At 40.4% G+C, this 17,500-nt stretch overlaps 1 protein-coding gene across 5 annotated transcripts in view; it reads left to right on the forward strand.

Annotated features, from left to right (window-relative positions):
* PLPPR2 (phospholipid phosphatase related 2) overlaps window positions 1-17,500 on the forward strand; it is a 504,385-nt gene that overhangs the window by 59,657 nt on the left and 427,228 nt on the right. For all 5 annotated transcript variants that reach the window (XM_044084610.1, XM_044084607.1, XM_044084608.1 and 2 more), the window contains exon 2: window positions 12,672-12,758. In XM_044084610.1, coding sequence (XP_043940545.1) covers window positions 12,693-12,758 — 66 coding nt within the window. In that variant the 5' untranslated portion in view covers window positions 12,672-12,692. The remainder of the gene's footprint in view (window positions 1-12,671; window positions 12,759-17,500) is intronic.

A 17,500-nucleotide genomic window follows, 5' to 3' on the forward strand; every position in this document is an offset into this window, starting at 1 on the left:
TTTTTTATATATCTTTCAATAAAATATATTAAAAAATAACATTTTTGAGGCCAAAAACTGTTACACCAAATGCTGAGCATTTTTGAGGTGTTTTTTTTTTTACAGTATGCAGCTGAAGTGAGAACTCAGCCTAAAATTAACTCTGTAGCTCATAGGAAGCTGAAGTTCATACTAGGCTAACTACCTTTGCAAGGTCATTTAAAACCTAGCCAATTATCCCTTGTGAGAGTCAAACCCTGCATCTTGTGTTTGGAAGGTAAACACCTTAACCATTAGGCCACCCTTCCAATTGTGATGTGCTGTTAAACTTTAACTCATTTACTGTATTTCTGATGGGACCAATATATTTGAGGTCACAGAATGCAGCTGTAGAGGGAGCAAAACCTAAAATTAACTGTATAGTTATGATTTGTCATTAAACTTTAACTGTCCTCCTAAAACATCATTGCACAGTAATTAACATGCTGTGAAACTTGAACACACTGTATCACAGGGTAGTAGTGCACTTCATTTAGGATGTGAAGCAACATCACCAGTGTGCAGTAATGCAGTTATTGTGGGATGGCATCACACAGTGTAACTGTTTGTAAATGCTATAATTGATGGATCTAAACACTTGAGGTTAGTTAATTCACAATAATTAACTGGGGATACTGTGCACTTGATATAGAGTCTAGTACACTTTGTATAGATATGCAGTAGATTATAGTGGGATACAGGCCTAAGAAAATATTATGCCATAATACATATGTTTCCAGAAACAAATATCTAAATTTAAGGAACTACTAGAAAACAGTGCATCTGATGATGTCAGACTTGATCTCCAGTTATGCTGGTATCTAACCAGCTGTGAGATATGAATCAGTAATATCATTTTGTTGCAAAACATAATCTGGACTTAAAACTCTCAGTATAATCAAAAAAGGAATGGATTTGCTGAACTGAAAAAAAATAATGCAGCCATTTTGTGCTTAATGGTTCTTTCTGTTCTTGATCTTATTAAATCGATTTACTGCAACACATAACAGGCCTCAGTGTGACTGAAGTATCACTTGACAATGCATATGACTGATAATATGACAGGAGGTCATAGAATCATTGCAATGTATCCCTCATGCTGCAGGATTCTTAGATAAATATTATTATGAAATAATACTATTTCTTTTAAGAATTGAAACCTCAGTCCATTTCTGATGTTGAATGGTGGGCAGCATAGTAGCAACGTGCTGTAGAGGATTTACTTCAAATTATCGAACACTTACTTTATCAAATCCCATTTTATTGAATCCACTTCTTCAAATCTCATTATATCAAACTCCCGGAACTACGAAAATGAAACCCCAGAAAAGGAACCACTCAACCACCAGGACAAAACAACAAACAGAAAAACAAACAAAAAAAACAACTCCATTTGGGGGGGGGGGCTCCCCCTTCCAAACTAAATATACCAACTTCGAGATCACACTATAGTGGAGAAAATGCAAAGTTCACCATGGTGGCCAAGTGGTTCCTTTTCCAGGGTTTCGATATAATGAGATTCGAAGAAGTAGATTAGATGAAATGGGATTCGATAAAGTAAGTGTTCAATAATTTGAAGTAGACCCACTGTAGAATATGAGCCCACAAAACATTGGGGCAAACACTGTGAAACATCAAGTGGGGTATAATCATTTCTTGTGCAGTAATACAAGACTTAGAGTTCACGCCCTTGGAATAAATGCTTGGTAGTGCACATGTTGTGCAGTGGGAACTTGGAAAGGATTCCTGTATAGTACTGCACTTAATCTAGAATTCATATTATGTCAAAGCACTTATTGTGGGATGGTAGCCACTGAAACAGCTTCTAGATTTGCCATGCAGTGTCCTTATTGTTGTTAGGAGAGAACTAAGAGTATTTTAGTACAGTGCATGAGGACATGGTCCATACACTGGTCTACCATGCAGGTAAGTACTTACTGAGGAACTTTCATGACTAGCATTTACTGAGGCTTAATGCACTAATTATGCAGCTTAACCCCTAGGTACACTTGCTAGAAATAAGTTTGCTGAGGAAGGTAAGGAAAGCAAGACCATTAAACTGTTACAGCAATTACACATGACCCTTACTCTGCAGGGAATCATTTGTTCTTGGACTTAAACCATTGATAATACGAAGCTGTAATAAAAGTTTGGGTCAACCGAGGCTTGCCAACTTTTCAAATGGCTAGATCGGGACATTTTTATAGAGCGTGAGATTTTGCAGGACAAACCATGCCATAATTAATGGAAAAGGACTAGACGTCACTATTTTGCCAAAATAAAACCTCATTCCTATAGCATTTCAGCTGCTTTTGCTATTTCATATAATATTTAGCTGCTTGAGATACAAAATAATTGTTTCACATGACTATTATAAGAAATTTAAGAAATATTTATTGCTCTAAAATCTCAGGATATATGACATTTGTAATTTTTTTCCCATAGAACTAGAGCCAGATCAAGGTCAAATGAGGCCCTAGGCAAGATAACGGGCCAGGCACTCCCCACCGCAGACATTCCAGTGTCCCATTACTTGACTCTCTCTCCCCATTTACCATAAGCAATGTTCAAACACGTCAATGTGCATACTCGTCTGTACTTTACAGCAGTTGCAGAGATTTAGATTTAATTTAAAACTTTTACTTTAAATTTCATAGCACACACAGCAATGAATATTTGGAAAACAAAATAGTCTCACATTGAAAACAGACTTAGCATGAGCAACAGTAAACTTTTCTCCCCTGGAACCTCATATTCATTGAAAATGCATCTGGCCTGTAACAGATTAAGTGTACCTTGGGTTCTGGATTTTTTCCAAACCATACCCCCCCCCCCCCCCCACACACACACACACACACACAGAAAATTTTCAGACTATGAATTTTTATGTTTTGAAAATAATTTACAGTGTTATTAACCACTCAAGCTACACGTACACAGCACCATTTTGTTCATCTTATTGTGAACTTTTTTATGAGGCTAAGCAATTCATTGTTTGTGGCTTGGTTGCTGAAATATGTACAGAAATATGAGAATTATGATAATATGTATAATTAATGAATGAACAAGTTAATATCTTTGCTGCTGTTCTAGACATAGGTCATGAAGCAATGCAGTTGTTTTACTTGTAACGTAAGCTTTAGGATGAAAGGTGTCATTGCCTTGTATGCTTTGAATGTAACATGGTTCTGAAATGTTTAATGTAAATTTGAGGGTGCGATACAATATTCCTACAGGTATCACTAGGATGATCCTAGACTAACGGTGCCATCACTAGAGTTTTATTTAGGGCCTTGCAGGGGAAAATAAGAAAAGAAAATATGTTGGACGGGATTTGTTGAGGTGAAACCACTTGACTTATCTAAGAGACTTGTAGTAGTAACAGAATAAATGGCAGCTGAAGTGGGAAGAATCATCAACACTGTACTGACTACCTTGAAGGTAATCGAGGCAACAGAAATTCATCTGAGTAAGAGGCATGACACAATGAGTAATTTAGCAAGATTTATTTTTGGAATGTGAAGACGGGGAATTTCTACAAAATACTCTGTTGTTGCATTTTACAAAGAGAAAGCAATTTTTTAAGACAGGCTAAAAGGGCATTACAACAACTTTACATGATGAGCAAAAGGGGTAATGGAGCAAAAGTTTCCAACTAAACAAGTGTAATCAGATATCAGCAAGGCGGGTTGGACATAAGGGGTGGGTTTTTTTATAATGGTTAAGAATGGTTAAGATCTTCACCTTACAGACATGAAGTGCTGAGTTTGATTTTGCCCTCAGGTTATTGGCTAGGATTAAAATGGCCCTTCAGGGCAGTTAGCCTAATATTCACATATGAATCTATAAACTGGGTTGGGAGCCAGCTATAATGTTTAAGGTGTTTACCTCACAGACACAAGGTGTAGGGTTTGATTCTGACATTGGGTGATTGGTTAGGCTTAAAATGGCCCACAGGGGGCAGTTAGCCGAGTACTAATCTGTGAATCAGAAGAATTAATGTCATTAGAGAGTGAATTGGTCAAAGGGTAATTGGTAGGGAGTTAGTGGAATTTTGAGTATGACCCAATACATATTTAATTAATTGCAGTGTGGGCTGGGTAAATGGGCAAACAGCAAATTTAAACTTCATCTGGCCTTGAAATTTAGTATTCTTACATCACCATCTTAATGCCAGGAGGCTATACTGAATGAGCAGGGGGCGTGGGGAATAAGAACAGTAGAGATGGTCAGCAAATAATACAGGTGACATTGGTCAACACAACCATATCATCTAGGGCCAATTTTTATACCATTGAGTGGCTATCCCTGACAGACTGCACAGGTTGTGATCCATGTACTCCAATTCTGAGGCTACTGAGCACCACAGTTGATGCCAAAAATGGTTGGTGTATACAACTTTTCCCCATAGAGGGTACCATTTAAAGTCTGTGCTGCTGACTCCATTCTCAGGGGACCTCGAAGTGGAAACACTCAGTGTGTTTTGGAGAGGTTGAAGGAACCCCACAAAGACACAAGCACTAGAGGGTACCATTTAAAATCTGTGCTGCTGACTCCATTCTTGGGTGAGTTTGAAGTGGAAACAGAGTGTTTTTGAGAAGTTGAAGGATTCCCCACCAGGTGAAAATGCAAATTCCATTCAGGCATCAGCCAGAGGTCAAGATCGAACCTTGTACTTTGTGTACGAGAGGTGAAAACCTTAACCATTATGCCAACTAATCCCAGTAGTAAACAAATCATATAGCACACCTTCAAAAAAAGTCACAGCATGCTTCATTTTCATTTCATAGGTTCATAGTTTAGTGCTAAACTAATTGCCCTTGCGAGCCATTTTAAGCCTAGCCAATTATCCCTTGTGAAACTCAAACCCTGCACCTTGTATTTGTAAGACAAACACCTTAGCCATTGTGCCACCCTCCCAACTCCATGCAGCCCTACCAAAAAGGAATAAGAATCAAATTAAGGATACAGCCTTTCAAAGAAAACCAAAAATATAATTGAATATTATTCAGAGAAAGCACAGATAAGTACAGAAGATTATAAAATTAAAGGTCATTATGATTTAAATATGTGAACAATGAACACTTATAATGATGCATTCATTGTAAATTGAGCAATAATTAGAGAAAAAAGACCAGATCCGCACCTATATATAACTGGAAAAATGCTACTGACAATATTTCTGTCTTCTCTGTTGAAAGCTGATAAGCTGACATAGAGACATGAAACTCAAAATCAGATGTAACTAATTAAAAAAAAAACATTATGAAAAATCACTGCTGGGTGTTAGGAGTTTCCAAGCATCCTAATGTGAACAGCTAGATATACATGCCCACTGAAGGTACTGCAGGTAAATAAAACATGATGTTCTGTGCAAGCGCTTGCATATAGACAGATGTATACAAATGCAGTGCATGAATAAGCTATCCTCAGGTATTGATGCACTTGCATATACACAGATGTACACGTGTGCAATTCATGGCAAGCAATACCCAGGTACTGAAGTGCTTGCATATACACAGATGTACACGTGTGCAATTCATGGACAAGCAATACCCAGGTACTGAAGTGCTTGCATATACACAGATGGACACGTGCAATTCATGGACAAGCAATACCCAGGTACTGAAGTGCTTGCATATACACAGATGTACACATGTGCAATTCATGGACAAGCAATACCCAGGTACTGAAGTGCTTGCATATACACAAATGTACACGTGCACAATTCATGGACAAGCAATACCCAGGTACTGAAGTGCTTGCATATACACAGATGGACACGTGTGCAATTCATGGCAAGCAATACCCAGGTACTGAAGTGCTTGCATATACACAGATGTACACGTGTGCAATTCATGGCAAGCAATACCCAGGTACTGAAGTGCTTGCATATACACAGATGTACATGTGTGCAATTCATGGACAAGCAATACCCAGGTACTGAAGTGTTTGCATATACACAGATGTACACGTGTGCAATTCATGGCAAGCAATACCCAGGTACTGAAGTGCTTGCATATACACAGATCTACACGTGTGCAATTCATGTCAAGCAATACCCAGGTACTGAAGTGCTTGCATATACACAGATGTACACGTGTGCAATTCATGGCAAGCAATACCCAGGTACTGAAGTGCTTGCATATACAGAAATGTACACGTGTGCAATTCATGGACAAGCAATACCCAGGTACTGAAGTGCTTGGATATACACAGATGTACACGTGTGCAATTCATGGACAAGCAATACCCAGGTACTGAAGTGCTTGCATATACACAGATGTACACGTGTGCAATTCATGGACAAGCAATACCCAGGTACTGAAGTGCTTGCATATACACAAATGTACACGTGTGCAATTCATGGACAAGCAATACCCAGGTACTGAAGTGCTTGCATATACATAGATGTACACGTGTGTAATTCATGGACAAGCAATACCCAGGTACTGAAGTGCTTGCATATACACAGATGTACACATGTGCAATTCATGGACAAGCAATACCCAGGTACTGAAGTGCTTGCATATACACAGATGCATACACATGCAATACACTAATAAGCCATTTCTATGTACTGAAGTTTATGAAAAGAGATAGAATACAAATGAAGTTGTATAGTACAATGATGATATTTAAGAAGGTAAGACATTTATTTTTAAAGGATATCTTTGCATAACAGTAATAAGTGATATTCCTGTATGTGGGTAATTGCAAGTTTAACCAGGTCTGCCTTTGTCCATGCCAGCCAGGGGTACATCCCCTGCATTAATCATGCCCAAATCCTGAATGGTAGATATATATATATATATATATATATATATATATATATATATATATATATATATATATATATATTCTGTATGTATATATATATATATATATATATATATATATATATATATATATATATCAATATATATTAAAAAAAAAACCTAAACCTGTTTCCTACCTTTGCTGTATCCAGGACTGTATGTAAGCTTCTGAGCCCCCCCAAGCTTTCTGTGTTGAAGGGAAGCCTTCTAGGTTATCAGTGGGAGTGGTAAGCACTAGGTAACCTATCTATCACATAAGGAGTGGTTCTGACCCAGAAACTGTAGTTACTGGCCGTTTGGGCAGCTTTTCCATCTCTCTCAAGTTTCTGATTTAAAAGCCCACATTTGCACTTGTTTCCCCCTTTCCTGTAACTAGTTTAGTCCAGATACAGATTCTTAGTTTTAGCACTTGAATTTGTTTATTCGTGATCAGCACTTGTTCAGAACTTGTTGTAAGCACTGAATAACCTACTAATAACTACAGCACTCAACCTTCCTCATTACCTAGAAGAAAACAGTTTTGGTACTTACTTTCCTCACTTGCTTAGAGAAAAACAGCTCTTGTACTCCCTTTCCTCACTTATCTAGAGGAAAATAGTTTTTTATTCAGGCATGTTCAAGGGTCAGCTCCCACTGTTCTCTCCTGTCTATGTGATGAATATGGGTATCTTGGGGCAATGTAGAAATTGTCTCATGTACACAGACAACCCTCTCCTCCTACCACCCAACACTACAACCTGTGAGAGATGCACTTATCTAGCCAAACTGGAGGTAAAGCTCTCTCCAACCAAGACTGAACTTGACAGTCAAGAGGAGAAGGTAAACACTTGCATCACACCACACTCATCACATAGTCTCACTAAAGCTACACCACCAAAATCCACACATAGAAACACAAAAACATTCACAGAGGCTCTCAATAATAATCTGCTCAAGCAACAGAGACCTCCAAAGCAGAAATGCAAGCAACCTCCACCCCCCAACACAACCCAAATGACACATAGCCCGCAGACTCAGTTTGCCACTCAACCACAGCCAATAAGGCAAAACAACGTACTCAACACACTAGTTATAGGTGACTCTATAGTCAGGCACACTGATGTCCCACTCACCAGGCTAAACAAGGAGAAGGTTACTGTCAGCTGCCTGTCGGGTGCCAGGATTCACCACATAACCCACGCACTCAGGTCACTCCACAACAAGTACAAATATGACTCTGTCATTGTCCATGTTGGTGTGAATGACCTGAGATGTACCTCCCTGGACTACATGAAAAGAGACATGGAAGAGCTCTCCGATCTTATCTTGTAGCCCAGGCAGGTATGACCCTAGCCCTGAGTAGCATTCTGCCATCACCCAGAATGATGCCGCAGTACAACGACAAAATGATTGACTTCAACAATTGGCTCAACTTCTGGTGTCATTCTAAAGGGATCCAGTATCTCTCTGCCTAGGATGACATGGTCGACAGACCACGATGCTTTACCAGAGATGGCCTGCACCTGTCACCCCTGGGATTCCGGATACTGGTTAAGGTTCTTGCCGCCCCTATAGTGCCTTTTTTAGGCAAGGCTCAAATGACAAATTCACCACCTTAACAGGAACAGGCAAGCAAAAACTGAGGGTGATGCTACTCAGTGCTAGAAGTCTAAATCTCAAAATGCACTCACTCGAGGCACTCCTTGAAATGGAGAACATCGATATCTGTGCAGTGACTGAGACCTGGTTCATGGCTCCAGAGAGCACCCCTGCACTACCAAGCTATAACTCATACCACACTATTTTGCCATATAACCTGGACCGGAACACCAAAGGCGGAGGTGTGTCCATATTCATTAAGGATATCCACACCTCCAGGCTAGCTGCTCAGCATAATGAAGCCGAGGTTATCCAAGTGCAACTAACTCTGAGCAAAACTGCAATCCAAATTGTAGCTTGCTACAGATCCCCCACCACACCACAGGATTCCCACTCCTCTTTTCTTGATGTACTGGAAAATATTAGGGTTCAACTAAACACTCTAATAATGGGTGATTTCAACTACCCCACCATTAACTGGGAAAACTACTCATGTACCAACTGCTTTGCTCAATGCTTTCTGGAATTCATAAACTCTAATGCCCTGGATCAACTTATCCACACCCCCACCAGGGACAACAATATCCTAGATCTAGTCTTTACCAACATGAGTGACCGGTGTTCCACACCTGAAATCAATGCCTCATTGGTCCGATCTGACCATAAGCTAATTACCCTAGATATTGACATCCTGCCCCCAGCCCCCAGTAAGGAAACCATGGTAAAAAATTCTCAAAAGCCAACTTCATGCTTCTTAAGACAGAAGTGGTGAACTTCATCACACCCATGCAGATGGATAATACAGTTATGACTACTGAATCCTGCACAATTGCACTTTATAAGCACTTACATGAGTGCATGGATTGTGCTATCCCAAACAGAACCAAGACGCTAGCCCCCAAGAAAAGAAAGCCAATCTGGTGGTCCCCTGCCATAAACAAACTGTACAACAGAAGGAAGAAACTGTTGCAAAAGAGAGCAAAATCCCATGAGTGGAGGAGCTCCCTGGTCAGCCTCAGTAAGAATCTGCGATCCCTAATAAAATCCTCCAAAGCTAGTTACAAAAAAAAAAATCACCACTGATTCTAAAGACAACCACAAAGCATTCTATAGCTATGTCAAGAATCTCAATGGTAACACTCAGATCTGCTCTGAGTTACAGCACAATGGCACTAAATATACAGAACCAACTGATATTGCCAACATCTTGGCATATAGATTCAGTGCTAACTTTACCCCTCTCTCGCCCTCTAAAGAGCCCATATCTATACCGGAAGAATGCAAAGTTCCTGTAATCATGGCTGCACAGGTAAAAACCACACTCTCCAAAGCCAAGAACACAGTATCCATGAGACCAGACAACATCCCAGGCTGCATTCTACACGAACTACAGAATGAACTGGCTCCCCACGTAAGTACCATGTTCAATCATAGCCTCACCTCAGGCTCTGTGCCTGCTGAATGGTGCACAGCGACGGTTATCCCACTCCACAAGGGGGGAGCCACCACGGACTCCGGGAACTACCGCCCCATTAGCCTGATCAGCCTGGTCTGCAAAGCCATGGAACATATGGCACATATCATCATGGAACTTATAAACAAAGATATTGGCAATCTCCAAACAATGGACCCCACCCAGTTCAGGTTTGTAAAAGGCAGATCATGTCTCCTAAACCTGATAGACTTCTTTGAAGCAGTCACCAAAGCCGTAGATGAGGGTAAGGTGGTTCACACAGCCTATCTAGATCTTGCCAAGGCTTTCGACACCATCCCCCACTCTGCAATAATAGATAACCTCTGTAAACTAGGTATAAATCCCTATGTCACAAGATGGGTTGCCAACTGGCTCACTGACAGAACCCACACTGTGAAAGTAGCAGACTCAAAGACCAGTGACAAGTGGAGTACCACTAGGTTCAGTCCTGAGTCCTCTCCTGTTTGGTATCTACTTCTCTGAAGTACAGGCTAACACAGAAGGCCTTTGGCTAACGAAGTTCGCAGATGACTAGGATCCATAATCGAAACTCCTAACAATGTGGACATCCTACAAAAGGGCCTCACTGAGACAGATGCCTGGTGCCAAAGCCATGGCCTCAAGCTCAATGCCAAAAAGTGCATTGTCATCCCCTTTGGTAAAAACTCTGTACCCATGAACTACAACATAGGCAGTAGTATACTTAACACCAAAAGTGTGATAAGAGACCTTGGGACACAGGTGGACAGTAGACTCTCCTTTGATAATCACATTGCCACAGTAGTCAGGAAATCCTTCTATGTGGCACACCTCATCACAAAAGGTTTCTCATCCAGAAAAAAAGAGGTAATTGTTCCCCTCTACTCATCACTCTTTAGACCCATTATAGAGTACAATGCCCCTTTTGGTATGTACCTCACAAGACATCTACAACAACTGGAAAGGCCACAGAAATACCTCACAAAGAGGATTACCAGCCTCAATCAGATGCCCTATGCAGACCGTCTCAAAAAACTCCAGCTTTACTCCATCACATATCACCTACTCAGAGGTGATCTCTGCCTAACATACAAAGTTATGTCAAACCCAGAGCTGTTGGACATGCTCCACTTAAAGAAATCCTAATCCCTCCGAGCTACACGCTCTAGGGTCCTAAACCTTGTCACCACAATAAACAGAACATGCTGGAGGGACAGATTCCTGTCCCAGATATCAAACAAAGCTTCTCATTAGCACTCTTCAAGAAAAATCTTGATTATTGGATGGAAAATAGGAAATTCACCCCGGGGATCACTTCTGTGGCTCTGCTCAACAGTGGCACAGGAAAATCATTTTCTTGGGTGGCAAAAGCCAGGGTACTTTTTTGGCTGGGCTTGTATAGACCCCAGGGCCAATAGCCTAGTACCTACCTATGACCTATGAACCTATGAACCTATTGAATGCCTAAGATGTTGTACTTTAATTGTAAATGCACCAGGTTAATGGAACACGGTCCAAGTTCATGATATGCATCTTACTTGTTCTCTCTCTCTTTTTTTTGATTTGCTTCTTTTATTGGATGCAGACATTATAATTGTTTTTCATGCTGCCTGCAAAATTGAAAAATATTGTATTAGTAGCAAATTAGTGTCCATCCGGCTTGTTTAAATGACTGTGTTGGCATTGAAGCTGTTACTAGTAGCCTGACAAATGCACTTTTTTATGGTCTTGCTTTTGCCAGAGACAAGACCAGGGTAATGTCATGGAGGTAAATCGGGAAGTGTCACATGTAATTTTCCTTTTGTGATCATTTTGATTAAATGTAGATCATGAACTAAAAACAGAGAAGATTTTTTTCTAGTTACTGGCTACTATTTGATGCAATACTGGTCATAACATCAGATATTAAATGTGGAATTGGCATGCTGAGACTGTTGGAAAAAGCTAGTAATGGTGGAGGTAAGACATTTTGAGTGAAGATCTCAGAAGTTTCTAGCTCATTCATATATGGTCATTGGTTCTTCTCCTGCATAATAATGGGTGGAAGACCTGCCATCAGGCCTCTGCACACATAGCTCCTACCAATCCTTTGTTCCTCCTACAGGGTAAGAGACAACCCATTCACTGCCCAGTCAATACAAGAGTCCTATGGCTATGCCTATGCCTATGAGTGAGGTGAGAGCTTATCAGCCCATCCATTCACATGAAGAGGTGAGAGTCAGGAATCAGCCGCCGTTTACTCCCATTAGTGTCCATTTCCTCCCAGCCTAACTCTCTCCCCAAAGCACTGGGTGGTATCTGCTTAAGCCACTGCTTTGAAGGTACTGTATGCATGTGTCCTAATCGCATTGCCATGGTTTACATAGGACACAAGCCATACTGACCCAATAGCTGCTACCAGTAATGCCAGAGGTACAGCAGGTTACACTGCCTCATTCCTTCCAAAGTAGGTGAGCCTTGGTCAGCTGCTCACCTCTCACCCTTCCTGCCACGATCCTTCCAGCACTGAGGCCAGTTGTTAAGCCCAGGTTATCTCGGTCATTTTGGCTTTATCCCACAACACCATAAGACTGAGGTCTGGTTGTAAGACAGCTGAAAATCTGTTTTATTTATATGTCATGCAAACTGTAAAATATACTGATTTATAGAACTGTTTTAAAAACCATTATGTGGCATCTCAGCAGTTCTTTATTTTTATTTCCATTACAGTGATAATAAGTAGACAGTGATATACAATGTGCAAATTCTCTGTGAAGCATGAATATTAAAGTAACAGACTGTTAATTTTCTTGTTTCTCCTTAAGCTTTCGATCTGAAAGTGCAAGATGGCTGGGGGTGAGCAGGAAGTGAAGAAGAGTTTTTCCATAATTCCTTGCTTTGTGTTCATTGAGGTGAGTGATAAGCTGATTTTTAACCCCCCACTCCCCTTGGATACTGCATCTAGGTGAACGGTGTGATATACATGTAACATTTGGCAAGGTTTTGTTATTGCTCACAAGATTATTTTATATAAATCAGAACTAGGATTATATGACACATTTATTTTTAATTATGAATCATTGATACATAATTAGTCTCCTCAAACCAGTAATCTGATGTTCGTGCTTGGTGATGACTCTTTAAGAGCCTCTATGGAGTTGCTATAAAAATATACCCTCATTAGAAGTGGTACAGAAATACACTGCATATGATGCCATGAAGCCAGATTTGGGAGCAGAACATCAAACCATTTTTGACAACACATTGCCAGAGCACAAATATAGGCCAATTAATCTTTATACTGTAACTGTATTCTTCAGCATTCTTCACATGGCTGAACATTAATTAAACAATAATATCTGACAAGGTGGCTGATGCAGAAAAATACCAAACACTGAAAACTCATGTCTTAGTTCACATTCACCCACATTTTTTGCTTAGAAAGTCGTCACTATAAAACAAACTTTAGTGTTATAAAATATATCTGAAAGTGACTTCTTTGGTAAAGATTTCCTTCTGTGTTGTAGTTTCCTTTAGCTTGTAACACACACACACACACACACACACACACACACACACACACACACACACACACACACACACCTGCCACATTAATCCATCATGTGGCAGAATGGCATTACTTTCCAGGGAGAATTGTGTTGCAGGAGCTCTGCTACACAGTCTCATGCATGCTTAAATATGGAAGCTTCAGTTTTGACAACAGATAAAAGCTTCTTGAACAGCTGAGTTTGTTAGTTTCCCTACTACCACTCATAAAATAAATAAATAAATAAAAATTCCTTTTGTCTGTCTTCCACTTTCTTGAATTTCATCACCATTTTTAATTTTAAAGTTCATGTAGAATGCACAGTGACTAAAGATTTTGCCACTCATTCTCACTGCTACTGTACACCTTCTCCATTTGTTCGTGTCAGTTCTCTCTAGTCAGTTCAGTTTTCTCTCGATGTAGTTTTAAGGTGTTGTTGCTTAGGGCAAATCTAATTAAAATACTGGTAAAAGAAACTGTCCTTTGATTTGTAATGCGGACCTTTTCTGTTTGGGTCTCCCATGAAAAATAAGCCTTGGGCTCAGTGGAAAACAAATGTTAATAAAATATAAATAAGTACCACATTTTTAAGACCATTTTAATCATGTTGATAATTCATCTTTTTGTCCTAAAAAAAGACGTCAATCTCCTATGGGCTTTCACCTCTGTGTGTGAGAGATGGAGAGAGAGAAAGAGACAGGTGTACAAATAGATAAGTTTACTACATACAATTATTATTACAAGGCCAGATAAACTAGTCTATTTAGACACATGGGCAAAACAAAAGTTACTTATTGGTTAAAGTGGTATACCCATGTGGCATAAATAACTCTTTGTGGGGGTCATCTGTGAGCATTGGCTGGCTAAATGACTTGTTCTGAGTCACACAGTAGCGACAGTTTGAAGAAACCAAACCCATGACTACAGAATGAAATTCATTAGCATGTCATAGCTTTAATCCATTGTCCTAAATCACCAAATACATGTCTGTGTAAAGTCCCTATTCACCTTTGGTGAAAAACATCTTCCATCTCTCCAGCTTTTGTAGGTGTCTGGTGGGATCTACCTCACTTTATCGAAATCCCATATCATTAAATCGCAGTTCGTCAACACTCAGAATATTGAAATCCCACTTCATCAAACCAGCGGAACAACAAAGATCTACCCAGGGTAAGTAACCATTTACCCAAAAAGAAACAAAATCCAAACCATACCATCTTTAACCCACCCAGGTGGAGGGCTATGTCACCCACACCCCCCTAACCAAATATACCAACTCTGAAATCCCACTACAGTTAGGAAAAGGGCAAAGTTCACTGTCTTGCACAACAGGTTACTTACCCTGGGAAGATCTTCATTGTTCCACTGCTTTGATGAAGTGGGATTTCGATATTTTGAGTGTCGATGAACTGTGATTTGATGATGTGGAATTCTGACAGTCAGGTAGACCTGCCTGGTGAGGTACGTGCAAAAGGGTGTATTGTACTCAGTTACTGCTCTGATGAGGGCTGAGTACAATGAAATTATAACATCCTTTGATCTGGATGCCATGACTTTACTTATGAGATATGCCACATAGGACTTCCTCACCACTATGGACAAGTGGTTTATGAAGTTCAGATTACTATCAACCTGAGTACCCAGATCATGTACCACTGTGTCTGTTCTTGGGGGCTGTCTAAAGTGTAATTAGCAGAGGTGTTAGCTTTCCCAAAGGGAATAATTAAGCTTTCTTTGCATTTGGTTTCAATCCACGTCTTTGGCATCAATCATTTGTCTGCATTAATCCTTTATGCTATATATTAGTATTATTTGGGGACTCAATGATTGCTCCCAGTTTGCAGTCATCAGTGAACTTGGTCAACCAGAGGCCTTCCATGTTTGCCTGGACATCTGCGAAATAAATTACAAACAGTAAAGGGACCAGCACAGAACCCTGTAGTATGTCACTGGCGACTGGCCTTTTGCGAGAGACAAAGTCACCCACTTTGACAGTATGTGTCCTGTTGGTGATCCATTTAGCTACCCACTTGGTGATGTAGGGGTTAATTCCCAATTAAGACAGTTTCTCTACAATACCTGAGTTGGGATTGTGTCAAATGCCTTGGCTAGGTTAAGGTAGGTGGGGTGCACGGTCTTTCCCTCATCTGTGGCCTTGATGACCTTCTCAAAGAAGGCAACTAGCTTTAATAGACATGAGCTACCCTTAAAGAAAACAAATTGGGTTGGGTCCAGAGTCTGGAGATTACTTTTGTCCTTACTGATAAAGTCCATAATGATTCTTTCCATGGCCTTGCAGATGAGGCTATTCAGGCTGATGGGTCTATAATTCCCTTGGGTCAGTTGATAGTTCCCTTTTATGCAGAGGGATGACTGTTGCTGTCCTCCATTCTGCCAGAATATAGCCTGTCCAAAGACTGTGGTTGAATAGGGATCCAAGTGGGTCTGCTTGGTCATGTTTTAAGTTGTTCAAAAGGCAACCTGGAATGTTGACTGTTCCCAATGATTTCTTGCTTTTGGCGTTAGAGAGTGCAGAGATGACCTGCTCTCTTGAGATCATAGGCTCAGGAATGGTGGCAGGTATACTTTGGGGGATGACCGGTGGCGACTGGGGGTTGAAGTTTGATCCAAATCTGTCAGCTAGCAGGTTGGAAATTTCCTCCAGTTAAGTATGGGTACTGCCATCCACAATCAGGTCTTTGCACAGCTGACTATTCCCCTTAAGATTTCAGATGTAGTTAAAAAAATACCTTGTGATTTTCCTTAGCCAGGGAGGCTATTTTTGCTTTGTAATTTGATTTGGAGGACTTGACGAGATATCTAATTTCTTTGTTTAGGCTAGTGAGGTATTCTTCATATGCTGATCCAGTTCCCACTTATATTGGGATGTTAGTTTCTTTCTTTTGTTGTATACCCTGTTTATTTCAGGGGTCCAGCAGGGTGGCTTGTTTTTCTGAGAAGACCTGGTTTTAATCTGGTCCTGTACAGCTGATTCTCTACAACTGCTTAAGTGGTTATACAGGGCATTGATGGACAGCACAGGAGTCCATGTTTTCTGGGTTGGGAAAGATTTGAAATTTCTTACGCTATCACTTTGTAGGAGGTAATTTGTCTTCAAAAAATGTTTTTGAGCTTGATGGGGCATCTTGGGTTTGTAAGTATTTAAAAAGAGACTGATTTATGGTCCGACCTTACCAAGGAGGACATGTTAGTGAGAACTATGTCCAGGATATTTGCAACCCTTGTGGGTGTGCTGATCAGCTGTTCCAGAGCATTAGCATTGTCAAAGGCCAAGAACCTCTGAGCCTGTATATTTGTAGTCGTGTATGTTCCCCACTCAATGATAGGATAGTTAAAATCATCCAAGAGTAAGGTCTTGGCAGCATGGTAAGTGACTCCAATAAGTCCAAGTATGTGGTATGCTTTTCCTGTTTCATGGTGGGGACCTATAGCTAGCAATGATGTGATAGGGGATTTTGCCTGTGGTTAATTGGACAAGGAGTAGCTCAAGACAGTCATACTGTCTGACCAGTCTTGAAGTGCACTTATTATCTATGAAGATAGATACACCTCCTCCTTTGGTTCTTTCCTGCTCAGTTTGTGGTTTGACCGTATGGAAGGCATTGTATCTCTGAATGGCCAGGGTGCTTTCCAGCCTTTGAACCATGTCTTAGTGACTACACAGATGTTAGCACCTTCCAAGGTGCGAAGTGCTTCCAGGGAGTGTAGTTTCTTGTTTAGACTCTTAATATTTAACAACAGTACTTTGAGTTTATCTAGAGTAGATTTTGTTACATCTGGAGGTTGGTTATTTTGACACTGTGTAAAAAAGGCAAAATAGGGGTGGCTAATGCCTTTGCCAGTATCTGAAAGCCTAGAAGAGACAGGTGCAGACCATCTCTGGCAAAGCAGCATGGTCTGTTGACCATGTGCTTCAGGCCGACAGATATTGGATCCCTGTGGACTGACACCAGAAGTTGGCCCAATTGTTAAAGTCAATCACGTTTTGTTTGTATTGCGGAATCATCCTTGGTGAGGGTAGAATGCTGCTCAAGGCTAGGTTCGTACCTGCCTGTGACACATAATCTGAGAGCTCAGTCATGTCTC

The sequence above is a fragment of the Protopterus annectens genome, chromosome 9.part0 (assembly GCF_019279795.1).
Source record: "Protopterus annectens isolate FY-2018-M chromosome 9.part0, PAN1.0, whole genome shotgun sequence".
Classification (NCBI taxonomy): domain Eukaryota; kingdom Metazoa; phylum Chordata; order Ceratodontiformes; family Protopteridae; genus Protopterus; species Protopterus annectens.